Here is a 21,118-nt window from a genome sequence, read left to right as displayed (position 1 = left end):
AAATGTAGAATTCATTGTCGGATAAGGGCCGCCCTATGTATTCCGAATCCTTATTGCCTTTTAATGTTGCTTTGTTTGTGCTCCACTGAATCCGCATCCACACACAACACTATGGTTTTTACAAGGGATAATACATCTTCCATCATTCAACAAGTTATACCTAACCTAGTGCACTCAAACTTACCATTTGGTGTTCTACCCATGGGACTATCACAGTGTGTACTTTTTAAGTGAGTCACCGAACAATGGAAAGACCTTTTTTTTTAATTCTCACAGTATTGTCAAGGTTTTAGTGTCAATATGCGTTACAGCACACATTATTTTGATTGTTTCCACTTTCCACTTTACACAATTATTGTGTTGTATATTTTTTTACTTTACTAAACTATTTCTGGGGTAGCAACCCCGAGGCATGTCATCTTGGCATATATATATATATATATATATATATATATATATATCCGGGCCTTGCTTACCAGCCGCACTGTAAAGTTGATACTGAATGACCTAGAGGAAGCTGCATGGCCTCAAAATACAAATTAGACCTTCACTCAGATAACAGATGTTGGCCCTGAAAAGGCATGTTTGCGTTCAAAACTCATGCCCTCGGAAGAACACCGCCCATATGTTAATATGGTTTGCAAGTGTTTGTGCAAGTGGGCAGAGCAGGAGGAGCACTGGCAAATTTTGTTAACATGTGAGGGCCACAAACATCTTCCTTAAGAAGACCCATTACTTTTCTAGAATGACCCTGAGATCATGAAGGGCACTACTTTACTCATAGGACTTCGTGGATCAAGATTTGATATCTGCTTACTTTGTGCTCGCTGACATTTTGCGGCATGCAGAACCACATAAAGTATTAACCACTTTGAAGAAGGGTACAATGCCCAGCCACCACTCAAGCCTTTGGACTTGAAAACCTTGTCAGCTTCTGAATATTGAGTTAATGTTTCTAATGCATTGTCATTACTTTTTCAACAGGTCAGTGGGATCAGTACATTGGGAGAAAACATTGCAGACAATGGCGGAGTCAGACAGGCGTACAAGGTAATTTGTGCATTTTTGTTAATTTTTAGATGCATAGTAGGCAGCCAGTCTTTCATTTTTTACTAAATAAGAAATGGTTTGTTAAGTTCTGCTATGAAAATAGAGATAGTACTCACAGAACTTGACCTATTCTAGAATTTTGAATGCCTTCTATGCCACTTTTGTAGACAGCTTCCCATCCTCAGGAAAATCATACTAATGATCCCTTTGCGCGCATGCTTAAACATCTCAACCTAGGCTTACTTGATGGGAGACACCCTCATAGGCTTATCTTTGCCCTCCAAACAAACAAAATGCTTCCCATAAACTTCATTGTGTAAAGGTGCTTCCTTTGTGGGGATGATTGTTTTTGTGCAGGAAGGGACATGATAAGCTCAATGAGGGAGTTGGGTGAATATGACCAAAAATAACCATAAACTTTTATGAGAAGCCCCACCCAGTATTAAAAAAAAGCTGATTTTGTTAGTGGTACCACAGTACTGAAAATAAATTTTAAAATGGAGTGCATTTTCACAGGGTGCACTCATAGAAAGAGGAAGTAACAAGGAGAAATAAAGATACTTCTCCTTGGTACGGCCCACCTGAGAAGCCATAACCTTTTGGTGTATTTCCAGGATTACCAGCTCAGCATAAAAGCATAAAAAACATAGGAGTTGCATGGGAACACCCATTCAACAGCCATGCAATGCCTTCTGAGGGCAGAGCAGGGCAAGACAGTGATTTACGCTGCGTTGTCTTACTCCATATTTATGTAGACACCCAGGGCCACAAAAAGTGGCCTTGCATGCATTCATAAATCTATCTTAGGGTTTGGTCGCTTTTGCACCATGTTGGATTATGCAAGAGTGATGCAAACCAACTCAGAAATCAGTCTCTTAGGGGCATATTTATGATCTACTAGTGCCACTGGAGCATCACTTTTCGTGTTAAGGTTAACCCACCTTGTAAATATGGCCCACTTAACACGCAGCCCTTTGCGTGGAAGGGGTGTGCAATAGGTGTTGCTGTGGGTGTGCCACAGCAACACCAATTGTATTTTGACGCAGCCTCAGATTTATGAGTTTTCGTAACCCAGGGGTGGCGTTGACAAGGCGCAACGAGGAGGAATACTTTTTTCCTCCTTGTTTTTTGCTTTTTCTATGTGTGCTGCTTTCTGCTGCACATATAGAAAGAGCAAAATGCCAGACATGATTGAACGTTTCTCTTCCTTCACATAAACAATCATTTCAAAATGACGCTTTGGCACTTCTGTGTGTGCATTCTGCAGCACACACAAAAGTGCTAAATCGCCATAAGTGATTGTTTATGTACAGGAAGGGACCCCTTCCCACACATAAACAATCAAACCCCTAAGCAGCTCCATTTAGTGCCTGCACAGGGGACAACACAGGGGTGGGCCATATTCAATTAAATAAGGTGCATCTCTGCGTTGTGAAAATGACAGAGTGCAGCGCTACCAATTTTGGCACAGATTTGCGCTCCGTAATTTTTCATTAAATATGGGCCTTAGTTTTTAACTGTCTTTTTTGTCGAATTTTTTAGGATTTTTAATGATGTACTATCTTCCTACCCCCTTCTGTGCACGGGGTTCAAGACTATAGTGCGTTGTAAAAAAGAGCTGTTTTGGGGGATGGGGATTGCAGTGTTTTTATGTGTTTACATTTTTCTAGTAATTTTCATTTTTTTAACAAATTTTGGAGGAAGCAGCCCTAAAAAGAGGCTTTGGTTTCCACTAACTATCCCTGTGATATCTCACTGGATTGATTGCTACCGAAAGAAGTGGTTGCATGTCATCTGGCTTTCTTTCTCAGATTGTTACATCAACAAAGTCCTTATTGCCAGAGGGTGCTGCATCCACTCTGTGGTGACTCAAGCCTGCACTAAAATCTCCCTGAGCTATTCTTTACTCTCTGTCTGCCTCCCCTTCAACACTCTCTTCAGCTAACTATCCTCTCCCTCTCGGGATCCCTCCCTCTCGCCACTTCGCCATCTCTGCTCCTCAAACTATTTCTCGTCCACTGTAATTTCCCCTCACTTGCTCAACTCTATCTGCTTAACCTTTCTCTTTATTGGTCTAATCATGACTCCTTTGTATTTCTTGGGACCTCTGTCGCCTCTCTACTCTTATACCTGCTGTCTCTGTCTGAGCACATATGTGCATGCAAAAGCCCTGTTCCTGTTTTTTAGGTTAAGGAATATTTCACTAATCGTGGTCATCATCCTTCTGTTGATAGTAAAACCTAGCAAAAGCATTTTCTCTTCACAAAAACCAAAACCATTGACATTGCCAATGCATGTTTATATCTTAGGGGAACTTGCAATGCTACTTTACATAATGTGTCTGTTCTCTGTGTTTATGTGGAAGACATCACAACTGTTGCCTGTATTTACCTGTTCTGGTTGTGAATGTATGTTGCAATGCTGATAAAAATGGTGCCACCTTTTAATGTGTGTTGGTTACCGGGACACAGATATTTGGGCATGGTGTCAGGTACTGAACAACCCAGTAGAAGGCGCCCTGCTCGTACAGCTTGGGGAGGGGCCAGGTATGCATTGTTGCCTATAATGTTGGTTGCTTTCCATGCAGTGCTGAACTGCTTAACCCCACATCAGTCTCCCTATCCCCAACCTATTTACAATGTGAAGAGTTCCCATTTCTGCCTTATAAGCGTGTATGAGGAGTTTGAAGTGGCATCTTTGCTGGACGGGAAGCCAGTGGGAGGTTCTGAGGTGGGGAGAGATGCTGGTTCTTCTAGGGAGGTTGAGGACGAGTCTCACTGCTGCTTTATGGATAGTCTAGAAGTAGTTCATGAGCTGCTTTGTGGTTCCAGTGTAGAGTGTGCTGCTGTACTCGAGACGGCTGTAGATGAGGGCCTAGATGACTGTCTTCCTGTTTGTGATGGGGATCTCAAAGAAGATCTTGCAGAGCATGTGGAGGATGTGGAAGCAGGCAGAGGAGACAGTGTTGATATGTTGTTTCATGGTGAGTTGGGTGTCAAGGATAATGCCAAGTTTGCATGCGTGGTTGGTAGGGGGAGGGGGGCATAGGGCGGCATGCCACCAGGGGAAAGGTTTTTTCCCGAACATGAGGATCTCTGTCTTGTATGAATTTAGTTTGAGGCAGTTGGTTCTCATCCAAGTGGCAACTTCAGTCATGGTGGTATGGAAGTTAATTTGTGTGGTGGAGGCTTTGTTATTGAAGGATAGGACAAACTGGGTGTCATCGGCATAGGAGATGATGTTAAAGCCATTGGTGCATGTGATGTCAGCCAGTGGAGTCATGTAGGTGTGGAAGAGGGTGAGGCTAAGGGAGAAGCCCTAGGGAACTCCACAGGTGATGTCTTTTGGGTGCGGGATGAAGGGTGGGAGGACGATCCTCTGCGTTCAGCTGGAGAGAAAGGAGGTGATCCAGTTGAGTGCGTTGAAACTAGACAAGATCCCTGAAAATATTTGCTATGCAGAGAAGGTGTTTTCAAGCAAAAAATGCAACAACAAAGGAATTGTTTTGGTATGCCCTGGCATTGGTATGTTATGCAGATCTGTAGAGCACACTATTACCCTAGAGGGCATTATGTTACTGAGCATGTCGGCATCTAGGCACACCAAGGCCCAGATGTACAAGAATCTGGTGCATCAGTAGTGATGTACCAGATTTCTTGGGACCCCCCCACCTAATGACACCATGGGTGCGCAATATTTACAACACGCTGCACCATGGCGCACATTAGACCAATAGCATCAAAAGCTTTAATGCTCTTGTGGCACTTTGCTCCACTAGTGTCAAAAAGTTTGACGCTAGTGGAACAAAGTGCAAGGAGGCCCATTGATATCAATGGCTGCATTCTATTAACGCCTGCTTTAGACAGGCGTAAAAAATGGTGCCAAAAATGGCACAACAAAATCTTGTAGATTTAATTGCACCATTTTTGTGGGTCTCCTAATGCGGAAACGCTCCCCTGCATAAATTATGCCTTGCGCAGGTATAAGGTGGCACAAGGGGTCGCAATGTGGCACATTGCATGCAGTGTGCCACTTTGTAAATATGAAGCAGTGATTTTTGCCTCGTTGAGCCACATTAGCATTAAAAAAAATAATGCTAATGTGGCGCAAGGAGACACTAGGGCCTTGTAATTCTGACCCCTAGAGTCTAGCGGGACTACTCAATAAGCCATGTCTTCACCTTCTTGCAGAATTCAAGAAGTGAGGAGGATGTTCTTATGTGCAGCGGTAGGCTGTTCCACGCTTTGGGAACAATACAGGAGAAGGCTTGACACTGGATCTGGTTTTCCATATGCATGGGATCTGTGCCAGTAGGAGTCCAGATGAGAAAATATGTCTGGATGATTTGTGAAATCAGTTGGTCTTCATTCAATGTGTGATTTTATTCACAAAGGCATTGATCTTGATCCGGGTACTGGGCATCTTGTCTGTGAGGGAGAGAATGAGCTGTGTGTCATCAGTGTAGAAGAGGATGTTGAGATCCTAAGAGCAGATGATACTGGCTACAAGGATCATGTATGTATTGAAGACAGCTAGGCTTAGGGAGGATTCTTGCAGAATTGTATATATGAGGTCGCGGGCGCCCAAAGTGTACAGTGCCAGGCTGTTTGGGTCCTTTGAGTCAGGAAGGGAGAGATCCATCAGAGAGCTTATGCTTGGATTCCAATGTCATGTAGGCATTGGATGCGGATGGGGTGGCAGATTGTGTCAAATGCTGTGGAGAGGTCCAGGAGGATGAGAGCCGCTGTGTCTCTTCTGTGTCGAGTCATGCAGATGTCATCAGTAGAGGCGAAAAAGGCAGTTTCTGTGCTGTGATTGGGTCTGAAATCAGACTGACTGTTGTCAAGGAATTGAGGTCATTGAGTTATTAGGTGAGATGTCTGTTGATTATTTTCTCTAAGACCTTGGACAGGAATGGTAGCAGGGAGATGTAGTTGGTGGGCACTGAAGGGTCAGCACAGGGTTTCTTCACAGTCTGAAAATAGTTGCATGTCCCCAATCATCCGCGAAAGTCACAGAAGAGGTGGAGGCATTCAGAATGGGCTTGAGCATGCTGTGAGCATGGCGCTTCTGGGTTGCAGTCATCAGGAGTAGGTACAGTGGGGGAAAGGTTCTGATGGGGTCCATGAGTGGATGGTCTTTAAGGTGGCGGCGCTTTCTTCTGAGGTGATGACAAGTAGTTCATTTACAACGTGTTGCCAATTGATTACCTCACATCGTTCAGTAATTTAAACATGATAAAGTCTCACTCAATGGTACCCCTGCAAGAAGGAAGGATATGAGACACACATTCTAATCTTGCAATGTATGTATGGTCCATATCTGCTGGTGACAACACAGAGATATTGTCAAAATCCTGGCATGCAGTTTTCAAACCTGGCATGCAGTGACCGTTTTGGACATCAGGTGGTAATCAATGGCACTTGTTTGTTGGAAACGTAAAGCTGAAACTTGGACCTTTGAGGATGAACATAGGCATTGTACAATAATGCATAAGCATATGAGCTGTACATGTTAACTTTGAAGCAATAGTTCCGTCTGTAGAGGCAGTGAAAAATGAGAAAGCTCGTAGAAAATGACAAAATGTTTTTATTTTTTTTGTGGTTGAACGACTACTGTTATTTGAGGCTAAATAGAGTATATGTTCTGAGTGAGAGATTGGACTTGCACATTTTGTGCTTGCTAGGGGCAGCGCAAGGATCCATTTTTTATTTTTGCATTAGGACTCCTGGCAACCTTAATACCCCTATGTGAGAGAGGGATGATGTGTTGTGTGCACAATGGACTGCAAAATCTCTGGCTGAATGACTGCTTTTATTTGGGGATAAAGACAGTGTACTCTCTGTGGGAGATTGGGCTTACACAGTTTCCCCTCGCTAGGGGCGGGTCGTGGGGTGAGAGAGTCCCTTTTCTATATCTCCATCACTGTCCTTGGCAACCTGGCTATGCCCGTTTGAAGAGGCATGATGATATTGGCTGCCAGCTTGCACAATGAACTTCATCACACTGAATACTGTAAACAACATTAGGTTGTGTGATCTTATAGTTACCAAATAGATTAGGAGCTAAAAAGCTGAATATCATACATAAAGATATTCATTACGGCTCACGGACTATTAGGAATGCTGTACAAAATGATGCCATATTATACTCATTGACAAAACAATTTTAATGAATTTTGTCAATGGGTGAACTGCCTGTGAACAGGGAGTGAAATGCTGGATAGGTGGATCACATGCCAAACTAGAAGAACTGGCACAAAATGATACAACTCTACTTAACTAAGATGGAATAAATAGGAGCGGATGTTAACCACATTTTTATTAATGGAACTATGTTGTGGGCAGTGATGCCGGAACAATTCTCAAAGTGGGGGTGCTAGCCATCAATATTATCTGACTTTAGTCCCTCTGTTGTACTTTTCATGCCAGGGGTGTATTCCCCAATAGTTCTTCTCCACGAAATAATTAAAAATTTTCACTATCAAAGCACAGCAAATGGTGCCCATTACCCTTGCCTCGATTTGAGCCAAAGCACCCCTGCCATGATACTGTTTTATGCTGCTTACGTAACTTTTAAGATATTCGTTCTTTATTTTGTAGAGCACGCATGTGTTCATATTTGCATATGTATGGGAAAACTTCTTGAATATTTTCACCATCAGCAAGAGTGTCGCTAATCGAAATTGAAATAACCAAAATTTGCAGTCAGATAATGGAATAGTAAACAAATCTCCCAATATAATTATATCATTCGTGGTGGTTTTGCTCTTCCTGCAGCACACATAGAAAAAGCAAAAATAAGGGGAAATGAAAGCATTTCTCCTTGTTGCGCCATGCTAACGCCACCCCTGGAGTGGCATTAGCTTTTTTGGAGCAGCCACAGACTTACGGATTCTTGCAAATCTGGGTCAACGTCAAAAACGATGGGTGTTGTGGTGCAACACCCACAGCAACACCCATTTCATGCCACTGTGCCACAGAAAACTACGTTGGGGAGGGCATATTTACAAGGCAGTATTAAGCCAGAGAAAGTGGCTTAACGCCCCTTGTAAATATGCGTAATGCACAGCGCCATCGGAGCGTCACAAAAAGTGGTGCTTCTGTGGCTATGGGGCTTGTAATTATGCCCATTAGAGTGCAAAACCATGTCATGCATAACTTTTTCCTCAAAATTGTCTGTTTTTTTAGGCCTACCTGAAATGGGTGGAACGTGAGGGGAAGGAGCCCAAGCTTCCTGGACTTAATCTTACACACAAGCAGCTCTTCTTCCTCAACTTTGCTCAGGTAGGAAATGTTTGCCAGCTTCCAAGAAATTGATCTTTTAATAAAATTCAATAGTTTGGAAAAACAGTCATGTACCTATGCAGTACAAACACAGCATTTTACTTTTTTCAGTCACAGATATAGTGTTTGCTGGGGAAATGGTAAACTTTCAAAGTACCTGAATGGCCAAAACAGATATTCGTTCTCACTGAAATTGTGGATTATTTTGTTATTTTTCCTTTCTCTTACCGACGAATCCTAGACTGTGTCTCCCATAGAAGAAGGTTGGTGAGCTAGTCCCATAACGTGGAACTAACATTGCTCGATCTCCAGATTATACAGTGGTCAATTATAACATCTGTGGTTACAATTGCTTTTCTGCCCCAAGCCCTGCTTTTCTGCCTTCGCCTCTTGGAAGCTGTCATAAATATTGTGAAGCAAAGTAGAAAAGTAAGTGTACTAAATCTAAGTTAACAGTATTTAATTTTCCATTCTAGGTATGGTGTGGCTCCTATAGGCCGGAATACGCTAGTCAGTCCATCAAAACAGATGTCCACAGTCCTTTGAAATACAGGTAAAAAGCAAGACACTGGTAAATATGTGTGCTGGCTTATTACGATGCCTTCTTAAGGTTTGAAACTGATTACCAGATCTACAAGTAATAATGAGGGTGCATAATTGTTTTCAGATGATATAAATATAGCACTGAATCACAGAGATATCTGTTTTGGGCTGCTGAGTGCTGGAGCTTTCCAATGGTCGATAGTAGGCATGCTTCCATTCTGGTCTTGCCTGTCTATATTTCTGTTTTCAACCCTATTTGCATTTTTCATCCCTGGAATCCTGGGGCTATTTTATAGGAAGTGCCCCCGGAACTGCAAGGAATTTGTGCACCCACTGTGAGTGCCCCAACGGTACTTTAGTATTACAGAAAGGGCTGCAGATGCTTGTGCAACACCTTCTGTGAGATCACAGCACTGGTGCATATGTATTACCAATGATATTGTGAGAGGGCATTCCCTCATTTGCATGAGGGCGTGGCCACATGAAATTGAGGGAATCCCCTTGCCTCTGCGCTGGTGACGATTGCAGATGCAGGCGGAGAGGCTAAAATGCCCTTGGGAAGTGCACTGAGCCACAAAACGATGGCACACTAGAAGTGTGCCATTGATGGTAGCCCTCTAAAAGGGCTAAAAGAGGGTCCCGTGGACCCCCAGGACATCCCTCTGCAGCCAGGTGCAGTCACTCACTGCACCCGCCTGCAGGGGCAACTCTCTCTCCCATCTTCAAAGTGCAGACGGACTGCCCACTGCATAGAGAAAGACATAGAGGCTAATAAGCAGCCCCTCAGTGTTTCACTGAATGTGCTGTGCCCAGAGCAGCTCGAGTTCGCAGCTGCTCTGAGGGCAGTGTATTCATTATAATAGGGGGCACTTTCCTCATTTGCGCCTGGCGCTCTTGTTTAAAGGTGCATCGTGGTGTGAACACGAAAAGTGTGCCCTATTTGTAAAACAGCCGCTAGTGCCCACAATAATGCTATCTCTATGGTGTACTGGGCATGTCCAGTCTCTCGTACACCATTGACATCCAGGTCAACTTGCACCTATTTTCCAAACTTGTCAGCCATTGATATGACGATCGGTTTTCATAAATTTGCAGCTAGAATTCGTCAGGGTGCTAAAACATAAATCATAAGAAGCAAATACAAATAGAGGAAATATAATTATTTTCATATTAAACAGTGAGAACATAGGGAGGACCTTTTTAGCGACCGAGGTTAAGACAAGTCTTCTACATTCTCCATGAATTTGTATGCAGCTCTGCTGCAGCGCTGCTCTTGCGGTAGGTAATATGGAAGGACAGGATCCTAATAACTAAAAAGCAGAGACTCAAAGGCGACACAGTTGTCTGTAGTGTGCTGGGAATAACGATATATTTTAAAGACTGTGCAACGTGCTGGCAAAGGACTGGTTAGCATGTGATCAAAACTATAAACCAATGGTTCTATGGTCAAAAATCAATAAAATGCTTTTTTTTAAAGAAATATGAACCAATGAAACTTTCTGCTTAAAGGGGCCATTCCGTTTAGGGGATAAACATCTCCTTTCCCACCCTGCATCAATAACAATCACCACGAATGGGCATTCTAGAATGCTGCATCTCTGACGATGCCAGCATGGGCTTTAAGACTTTCAGGACATCATACAGTGGATGGCCCCGTTAAGTATTAAACAACTGAAATGTCTTGCCTTGTTTGGTACCTCATGCAGTTCTCACAACTGCCCTCTTTGTCACATCAAGGTGGGTGCTCCATCTTGTAGACTTCTAAAAGGGGATTTCGTTTCTAGTCCACTGGCCTGGAGGTGAATGTTTCGTTTTCCGTGATGACAGTTAACAGTAGCGTTTATCAAGTTTATAAGTGTTTCTTTAAGGAAGTAGCGTGATTGGAGAGAGAGGCCCTAAACATGCATGAGTGTAACAGCGGTAAACTGCAGCTCTTTTGATATTACCTCTCTGCCGGGCAACAATTCAATAGGTATTGAAACTTTGTATTATTAGTAGTGATATAGAAATATCTTCGAGGTTAAACACACCCAGAGAATTACATCTGAGTAGTATTAAAGACAGAAGTCAGAAGAAATATTCCAATGCATTCAGCATTTTAATAATTTCAGAGTGAAGTGATGATTAACAATGTGTATCAAAAATACATTCCAACAATAAATAGATTTGATTTTCGGGGCCAACTATCCGGCTCTTACAGAACAAAACACTCCTGCATAATTTAGGGACCAAATATATCCAAAATTTTGTTTTCACTTACTCATCAACTCTGATTTTGTGCTGAGAAGTAAATTCTAGGATTTGTCTGCAATATTTTTTCTTGTAAGGGGAATTTCAGACATGTAATGCCCGCATTTACATCCAGTAGCTGTTGTTTGTACCTTAGTGGGTCCCCAACTGACTGGAATTTACCACTTGGTAAGTATTTGTTGTCCAACAGTTATTCCTGGCTGCCAATAGTCCTATCGTCTGCTTCGTACTGGCATGAATTTACGGTGTCACATAAGAAAGACAGGAATATGCCTTCAAAGTGGATTTCATGATCAAGAGTAGGGTAGGCAAATTATCAGTTTTCGCTTCTGTGATTTTATTTTTGTAAACCTGACAAATTTTGTGAATTCCACAAAGTTTATGTAATTTGATAAAAAAATACTCGGAGAAACCCAGCAAACATTGAGTTTTGTAGGAGGGGAAAAATTGACTTCTAGAGGGAAATTAGCAGCATAAAGACATTTTCTTTCAAAATAATTTTTTCTACAAACTGTTCCCGACGATAATTCGTGAAAGTTCATACGCTCAACTCTTGTCGCCTGTATTCCACACACCCCAATGTTGTACCAAATATTGTACCATCTGCATGTTCATTATAGTTCTTATGTGACTGCCAGATTTCCATGTCATAGCAAATGTTCTCTACTCAAGACGTGCATTCTTAAATCCTTCTCTTTCCTCCTTCACTTAAGTAATAACATTTGAAATGCATTGTCAAGGAATGGTCTGAGGGCTCGGAGGGTAGTTATTCCTCTTCTGTTTCCCAGGGTACGACACCGGGAATGGCAAGAAGGAACAAGAACATTGTTTGCCAGTCTTAGTGTTGGCACCTTTGTTCCCGAAAGGTTTGTTTATGCCTTGCACCCTATATATGTTCAGGGATGTTCAACACTTAGGCCTCCAATCTGATGGCCAGATGACCAATAACACTGACTCCTTTATTCTCTTAATTTATGTTAGATTAGTATACATGCTCCGAAATCGACTAGAGACATCTTCTATTTTACAAATTCATTGTAAACCCATTAGGTACCATGTTTTGTTCATGCTCCGGATGAATCTATGCTGATTCCCACTTCCTGTTTGTTTACTATTGCCTGGATCTTGTAGTTTGTTTGTTTCTTTGTTGTATACCTTCTCCAGTGCTTAATTTGTATATAAAAACGTGCCTGTGCCCAAAGCCCTCTTCTTAAACACAAGGCTGCAGCATTTAAATGTGCGAGCACTAAATACTGAGGCACCGTAATCCTGAAGCCATCTCGGGCCTCTTCAATCCATTTAAAGCCACGCCCTGCCCCTTCATCTGACTCTGGCAGCTTTCTGCTTTCTACCATAGTGACACTTTTAACTTTTTCTCTTCCTCCGTCTTTCCCAAAAGTGTCTTTTGCTCGCAGCAAATGCTTGAGGCAGGAGAATAAGCCCCGGCCCTCAAAAATAAGGGCCAGATGTAGCAAACCATTTGCGACTCGCAAACGGCGAAAATCGCCGTTTGTGAGTCGCAAACGTGGGTTCGCCATGCAGAAATGCATATTGCGAGTCGTTTCCGACTCGCAATATGCATTTCCGACTCGCAAATAGGAAGGGGTGTTCCCTTCCTATTTGCGAGTCGCAGTGGGATGCAATACCATTTGCGACCGCGTACGCGGTCGCAAATGGCATCGCAGTTACCATCCACTTCAAGTGGATGGTAACCCACTCGCAAATTGGAAGGGGTCCCCATGGGACCCCTTCCAGTTTGTGACTGGACCCAAAAATATTTTTTCAGGGCAGGGAGTGGTCCAAGGGACCACTCCCTGCCCTGAAAAAATACCGAAACAAAAGGTTTCGTTTTTTTTTTAAGTGCAGCTCGTTTTCCTGTAAGGAAAACGGGCTACACTTAAAAAAACAAAAACTGCTTTATTTAAAAGCAGGTCACGAACATGGAGGTCTGCTGACGTCAGCAGGCCTCCATGTTAGCGAGTGCCTATACTCGCTATGGGGCCGCAATTTGCAACCCACCTCATGAATATTCATGAGGTGGGTCATTGCGACCCCATAGCGAGTCGCAGTCGGTGTCTGAGACACCGTACTGCATAGCAATTTGCGACTTGCAAATTGCGAGTCACAGGGACTCGCAATTTGCAAGTCGCAAATTGCCGTTTTGCTACATCTGGCCCTAAGGGCTGGTGATCAGCACCGGAAACAACAAGCACAAATTAAGCATTGGCCTTCTCTGCTCTTGAAAGCATCAGGATAAAAAAGAACTCTTATTAGGCGATGGAGAGCGGAGCAAATTTGTTCTTGTCTAATTGTGTTTTAATTGTGTTGTTTTTGGATTTATATAGTGCTTACTACCACTAATGAGGCAGTGAAGCACTTTATGTTGAGTAGCATGCTACTCCAGAACTCAAGTTTGGTGGTAATACCTTGGTAAATGATTGTTGTAGGTTATTGGGATTAATAATGTCCTCTCAAGAAAATTATTCCATTCATTTAGTCCAGTTTCTTTGTGCTATATTAGACAAATAGGAGTTAAATGTGAACAGGAATTGGTACTATGTGAGCTCGTGCAAATGGTTGGTGGGATGGACACATAAACTAGCAGAGATGGTATTGTGAAGTTGCACAGGTATGGTTTCAAAGAAGAAGAGGTTACCATCTATGCAGTAGGGTGAAGGCAATTTGCATAAATACAAAAAAGGAGATTAAAACAGAGAGGCATGCAATTTAGAATAAACTAAACCCAGATAAATGGGGCACAAAAAGGACCGTGGTAATGAGGGTTCATTCTAAAGAATGAAAGGAGTGAACCATTCAGAGTTTTAAACCAAGGCCAGAATTATAAGAAGGATTTAAGAATATAGTGGAAGGTGGCTTTTGGGATTGCACGCAATACGGAAGAGGTGGCTATAATTTGCGTAATTTGCTGTGGCATAATTATGTGAAATTACAGCAAAATTATGCGAGATTATGTGGATTTACCAGAAAGTGCTCGCGCTTTGTTCCCGTGCTCTTGCTGTAGGACTTTTTGTCCCAGATTACTCCAAATTACTCAAGCAGGTGAAATTGATTAATTTTCGGTAATTACCAAAACTACTTTAATTACTCCACCATAATTAAAATTTTGCCGAGGCCTAAAGATGGTGTAGAACTCTAAAACGAACCCCTAGAAAGAAAATACATCACATAATGTATACACGATTTCGTATTGATCAGCCGCCGTTGCTCAGCTAGCAAGGGTCACTAGTCTAACCTATACTTTTAGTGGATATTACCTTTTTGTGGTTTGTGACTAAATATACATTGAAATCCTGGGTCACCCCTGGCAGTACACATTAGCACCATAATCTCACAGTGCAGACAGTTGATTCCCTTTAACTGGGCTATACAAGTTATAAACATGCTGAAATCTAAAAATTGAAATGCTCAAGGTACAGTGGTGCTGGAGGACTGCTCTGGAGAAAACAAGCTCGCATAAACCCTTTGCAGAGGTTACATAAGAAATTGCCAGAATAGCAATTGTCATGAACATTGGGCTATTTAGAGAGAGTAACTGCTCGCTGGGCATGACAACAACAGTTCCTTACCTCTATCCTCTGTCTAACTCTTGGACTCCAGTGAGATGATGCAATACTTGGGGATATGTTCATTCCTACTAGCGAGATGGGGTGTAGACAACCCTAACGTAGTCATTTACAATGGTTTGCCTCATTGTTGAATACACTTTGACGAAGCACATGTTGTTATTGCTACAAACATTGTACTTACAGGATTGGTACTCCAATTAGACAATGTCCCCAATTATTAAAGTCAAACTAATCCCTTACATCATTATAAGCTTTCAACATTCAGTATTTCTTGTAGAACACACTCTGCTTTGGAAATGGACAGAAAGGAGAGCACTTAGTTTCAGTACTTGCTTCAGTTCTTTAAGATTCTTTACCAGTGGATCTGTTTCTGACTATGCCAAAACATTTGCATTTGTAAAGTGCACACCTACCCCAAGTGGTCTCTTGGCTCTATATAAGAGATGTTTTTTTAATACCGATGTCCTTAACTGCAGGCAGATTAAAGGCTAACTGAGCCCGCCAGGATTCACACCTATGTCCTTTCAAACTGAAAGCCCTGCAGTGGATGCATTAGTCTACTGAGACACGAGTCGTTGCTCTAATCCATGGGTACTCACAAACTTTTTCTCGGGGGCCAAAATTGCAGCATGGTTTGCGGCCGAGGGCCGCACTGAAGTGACAGCGGGGGGGGGGCGGGGCTTAGAGGGGCGGGGCTTAGAGGGGCTAGATTTAGCAATTAGTGATATCTGGCGCGGATAGACTGCTTGCTCCTGTCACCCTGATGGACACAAATGCCATGGAATCTAATATTATTGAAGTCTTTTTCACTTCAGTATTTGGTCTAACTTCTAAAGACAGCCGAAGGAAAGAGAGACTAAATGGAGCCAATTAAATCCAGTCAAACTTTGATGAACATAATCTTTTAATTTCTTAAGGTGTCAATTAGATCTACAAGGTAAACTTACAAAATATGTTAACAACATCTTAGTACTGCACTGGCAGATGTAATGTGGTGCCAGGAGTGCTACCGTGCCTCCCTGCCCGGTTCACTTTGTTGTTCCTGAGGCATCCCTTGCCTGTCAAGCCGTAAATTCGAGATAACAGCATGCATTTTATATCTGGAATGCAAATTAAATGTTTGCATATCACGTGCAAAAGGCAATGCAATTCACTGCTGACCTCGCTTTCCAGCACCATAATTTCAAGAGCTTATTGCAGAGAACATTGAAAGTACACAAGACCTGCGCTGCCAACTGGTTAAGGCAGCAGCAGACAGCAAATCACCGTTTCTGTTAGAGTTTGACCACTGTTCCCCTTATTGAGTCCACTACTTTGGTTCCTAGCATCGGCCACAAGTGCCTGCAGCTGCTCTTTCTGGGAAGAAGGCAGAGGTGAACTGTTTACAGGTTTTTCAAAGTAACATATGGAGTCAACTGCTATTTTTGGCTTTTTAGATTAAACTGAGGCATTTTGGGGACAACTGTTCCTGTTAAATATATATTTTTTATCATTCCAAGTATTTCATTTTTACTGAGAGTACCAATGGTGCTTATTAAACTGCGGAGGGCCTATGGAGTGTTGAGTAGGAAGTCTGCCTGGTCCCTATTGACAGCCAGCAAAATGGACCCCTAGGGATCCAGTGTGAGATTGGAACACATAAATAGTAGGCCTTTCACACCAGTGTCTCTGGTGTCGCTGCACCTGCTACACTAATCATAGCTGAACCCCAGCCTATGCGAATGTGTGTAAGAGTCAGCCCAAGTTTTAGGGATATCTTGGGGACCAGCACAACATGCAGTGAAAGGCCTAAACTCGGCCTCAACTCAGCCAAGCGTAGAGCTGCCAGGCACCACACATGGACTAGACCAGTCCTGGGTGAGGGCAGGAGATGGTGAGGACTTTGTTGGTGGGTGCTGAAGAAGATTTGTGAATTGAGATGAGGCTCGTGGTCCACAAGCAAATCCTAGATGCATGAGTGTCCCTTTGTCACAACCTTGGACGTGCAATACTGTTCTTGTATAAGCTTTTTAATGTTATTTATTTTATGTTATTGGGTTATTTAACACAACATGACCTTGGTACAGCATATTTTCGCCTGCTACCTAAACTAAAAACTGCTCACCCTTATAAATACTAATACAGACATCGCTGTGGATCAGAGAGACCACCCAGCTTGGGCACCTGTTTCTAGAGGTTGAATTTATATTGTTCGAACAGTATACATCGAATGCTACCACTACCTCCTAGATATTTTAATTACTTTAGCTGATTATGTTTAATTAAATTAGCTGCTAAGCCTTCATTCCTGATGTTTCCTCAAGAACCACCCGAATATAGCTTTTGGCACAGCTACTATCATCCAATAACTGAAAATGGGCATCTAAACTGTATAGTCTATTTATTACAGCCACGAGACTCTCCTTTTCACCAGCAAACAGTTTCTTGAGAGAAGCATTCGGATTTGGTAATCGAGGGCATGGTTTAGACGCGAGTGAGTGGTGGATGAATCTTCAGCTTCCATTTTCTGCCCGGCGTCAGCGCGGAAGACGTCTGAATTTATATTGTTCGCACAGTATACATCGAATGCTACCACTACCTCCTAGATATTTTAATTACTTTAGCTGATTATGTTTAATTAAATTAGCTGCTAAGCCTTCATTCCTGATGTTTCCTCAAGAACCACCCGAATATAGCTTTTGGCACAGCTACTATCATCCAATAACTGAAAATGGGCATCTAAACTGTATAGTCTATTTATTACAGCCACGAGACTCTCCTTTTCACCAGCAAACAGTTTCTTGAGAGAAGCATTCGGATTTGGTAATCGAGGGCATGGTTTAGACGCGAGTGAGTGGTGGATGAATCTTCAGCTTCCATTTTCTGCCCGGCGTCAGCGCGGAAGACGTCTGAGCATTTATTTTTTCACGTCTTCACACTTACTCTATGTGTGAAGACGTGAAAAAATAAATGCTCAGACGTCTTCCGCGCTGACGCCGGGCAGAAAATGGAAGCTGAAGATTCATCCACCACTCACTCGCGGGCCGCCAAGGTAGGTCCGTGGGGCCGCTGGCGGCCCGCGGGCCGTACTTTGAGTAACGTCGCTCTAATCTAACTGCACATCTACAAACATCTTTAATTTGGTAGCTTTCGCCCATCCATAGAGTTCTATCTTTTTATAGATCGGCCACAGTTGTAAATAAGAACTGATCTATCAAAAACTGTTTCTTGGCTATCACAGCTCTCAATAAGTGATAAAGAATAAATACATAAATAGAAATCCCGTTTGTCATTTAGGATTTCTATAACTAATATTAATAAAATACATTGATATACAATCAGTGTTTAATTTGTGCTTGTTGTTCCCGGTGCGGAGCACCGGCACTTATTTTCGAGGGGCGGCGCTTAAGTTTTCTGCCTCAAGCATTTATTGCGATCAAAATACACATTTGGGAAGCGCAGAGGAAGAGAAAAACAAAAAAGCGTCACAAAGGGAGAAAACAGAAAGCTGCAGGGGTGAGCTGTAGGGGAGGGGGGTGTAAATGGATTACATTGGCTGTGATGGCTTCAGGATTATGCCGCCTGAGTGTTCCGTGTTCGCACATTTCATTTCAGCAGCCGTGTTTTTAAGGAGGGTTTTGGGCACCAGCACGTTTTTATTTACAAATTAAGCACTGTACACAATATATCTCAGTGAGAACATTTCTTATATTTATTGATACACTAACCAACGTTGATAATATGTCTTCGGTAAGGCCCTTGAGAACTGTCAGCTTGTATCCATTGATCAAAAATACATGACATTTTAAAATCAGTACAGACCACAACCTCATCTAATGTGTCTTTTTTCTGCCTGCTTTATAACGTCAGAGTGGGCTAAGGCTCTACACTTATGCCTGATTTTGGCTTACTATTGAAGCATACTTGCCAGGGGTGTCCAGGAGAGGAGTTTACACAGCACGTCTAAGTTATTTCAATATAGATACATACAAATGTACCTTATGTGAACATGATCAAATTTGGCTTGGATCCAGACACTCTGGACCTGTGCTGTACATTCCTGGCTTATGACTAGAAAATACATATTAACACCGAGTTTTGTCCCCACCAATCCAGCTGGAAACAAATCGACGTGTTCACAATCCTTCTTTATAATTGAGTGTTTCTATAGATTAACTCCTTAACTAATTATTCCAAATTCCTGCCTCGACCACTAGTTCTAGGGTTCTAGTTGTGAGGTAACGACTTGCATTTGTTCTGGTTTTATTTCCTCGAGAATCTGAAAGGTTGTTTCAAAGTTCCTCTCACACCCTACCTTACTTATAGCACATCTGTGCCCCAAGAAGATCCTCGCTATCTCATCTATAATTTGTTTTTGTTTTTCTGTTGCAGGGTCATGGGCTCCTTACAGAACTTTGAGGCCTTCTCTGAAGCATTCCACTGCAAAAAGGGTACAGAGATGCATCCAGTAGAGACATGTCGGGTCTGGTAGCCGAAAGAGAGACCATACATTGTACTTGGACTCCGCAGCCTGAAGCTGTCGGCTAGCCTGGCGATGGATACCGAACAGTACACTAGCCAACAATGTGCCTGATGTTTCCCCATTCAGTCACAGCCAAGGTTTATCGTGCAGCTAGTCAAGCTTAACACTTTACAAAGATTCTGCGAAAATATATGCAAAGTGTTTCGAATGTTGGATGGTGGTCTCTCTGCTGAGAGATATGCTTTATGGGGTAAATGACTGTTTTAATGGGGGAAATGACTGTTTTTAATGGCTTATACTGACTGTTATTTAAACACACACACAAACTGCTGTCAGGGGTTTCCAAGACTACTTATGGAAAGGTGGAATTATTTTCAAGGAAAAAGTGTCAGCCCTCCTGCGTCATGTCTATTGTCCATCCCGCCCCCTTGCTAAGTTTTAATAAGTCTTGTTGACTGCGTTTTCATTACTGCAAATGATGTGCAAACATGTGTCTTTGTTCTGTTTAAAGTGGTTTATTTTTGATGTCGAAGATAGTGTTTTTTTGTGCTTTCAGAGTACTTTGCAGTGTTCACTCCGTGGTCCTTTTCCCCCCTAATAAATAGACAAAATGGAAATATACAGCTGCCTGGGAGTGGTTTGTGGGGGGACAACTTTTTATTTGGTGAGTTTTCACTGTATTGCAAATGTGTTAACATAAAGACAAGTTGTGACAATATGATTCAGTTAATCGTCATAACCTACATAAAAATGCAATATAAAACATCAACTTATTCTGGTACTACATTTCCAGGTTGCCATGCTGGGTGATCTTTTTAAGATTGTAATTAAATAATCGAAGTATCGACCAACTCACAAGATGGGCAAATTGTGTTTGTCTAGGGTTGTTTGATGATCATACAAATAAATGTTATTATTAAAATCAATTGGCTCTCTCCAGAATGTTTCCAAAATCATTTATAAACCTTCTTGATACATTTCAAGAGTAAAACAGTACCTTCATCAGGCTATACCCTTAGATCATGTTCTAAATGTATAGTAAAAGTAAAGTAATTAAATCATAAATAACACAAAATGTTACTTTTAATACACCTTTAGAAGAGATTCCATAGCCTATCTTAGGGCCATATTTATACTTTTTGACGCAAGACTTCGCCGGAGCAGTTTTGCGTCAAAAATAATACTGCCGGCTAACGCCATTTTGGTGTGCCATGCGGGCGTCAAATTTATACTCTGACGCACGGCGGCGCAAACAACAGGTGGGAGTCATTTATTTTGACGCACACCGCAGCGTCAACTCGTAAAGCAAAACAACATTAACGCGGCGGAAATGACTGTGGGTCAATTTACGACCCCGCAAACAGGATATGCGCAGTTTATTGACGCAATAGCGTAAAAAAAAAACGCGAACACTGCCATTTCACCAGAGGAGAGCCAAAATGGATCCCAGATGCCACAACAGACCCCAGGAAGATGACAACAGACCAGGAACCAGCCAGGAGGACCTACACAATAACCAGGACACTTATAAGAAGAAAAGAAAGTGTTGCTTCAGTGCAGAGGAGCAGGAAATTCTATTTAAAGAGGTGACGGAACATCAGCACCAACTGTTTGTCACCTCAAAGTTGCCAATCAGTAGGAGAGAGGCTATATGGCAACAAATTGTCGACAAGATTAACAGTGTGGCAGAAGTACGCAGAACAGTCATCGAGTGCAAGAAACGCTGGCATGACTGCAAGCGCAGGACCAAGGAAAAGATGGCCAGGAACAGGAAGGCAGCACTGCAGACTGGAGGTGGGAGTCCAGCACACCAGGAGGCCCTGGACCACATGGAGGAGATGGTCGCAGCCGTCATCCCTGAGGAGATCGTCACAGAGAGTTCAAGGACAGGATAGCGCAGACTACCAGGAGACAACGCACATGCAGGGTAAGTCGCATGG

At 42.5% G+C, this 21,118-nt stretch overlaps 1 protein-coding gene across 2 annotated transcripts in view; it reads left to right on the top strand.

Annotated features, from left to right (window-relative positions):
- Nucleotides 1-20,104, top strand: part of MMEL1 (membrane metalloendopeptidase like 1) — an 892,805-nt gene extending 872,701 nt beyond the window's left edge. For both annotated transcript variants that reach the window (XM_069239922.1, XM_069239921.1), the window contains exons 20-23: nucleotides 985-1,050; nucleotides 8,241-8,336; nucleotides 8,813-8,889; nucleotides 19,088-20,104. In XM_069239922.1, coding sequence (XP_069096023.1) covers nucleotides 985-1,050; nucleotides 8,241-8,336; nucleotides 8,813-8,889; nucleotides 19,088-19,187 — 339 coding nt within the window. In that variant the 3' untranslated portion in view covers nucleotides 19,188-20,104. The remainder of the gene's footprint in view (nucleotides 1-984; nucleotides 1,051-8,240; nucleotides 8,337-8,812; nucleotides 8,890-19,087) is intronic.
- The last annotated feature ends 1,014 nt before the right edge of the window (nucleotides 20,105-21,118 follow it).

The sequence above is a fragment of the Pleurodeles waltl genome, chromosome 6 (genome assembly GCF_031143425.1).
Source record: "Pleurodeles waltl isolate 20211129_DDA chromosome 6, aPleWal1.hap1.20221129, whole genome shotgun sequence".
In the NCBI taxonomy this organism is placed as follows: Eukaryota; Metazoa; Chordata; class Amphibia; order Caudata; family Salamandridae; genus Pleurodeles; species Pleurodeles waltl.
Note: the sequence above shows the minus strand (reverse complement) of the source record. Positions and strands in the feature narration are given on the sequence as shown.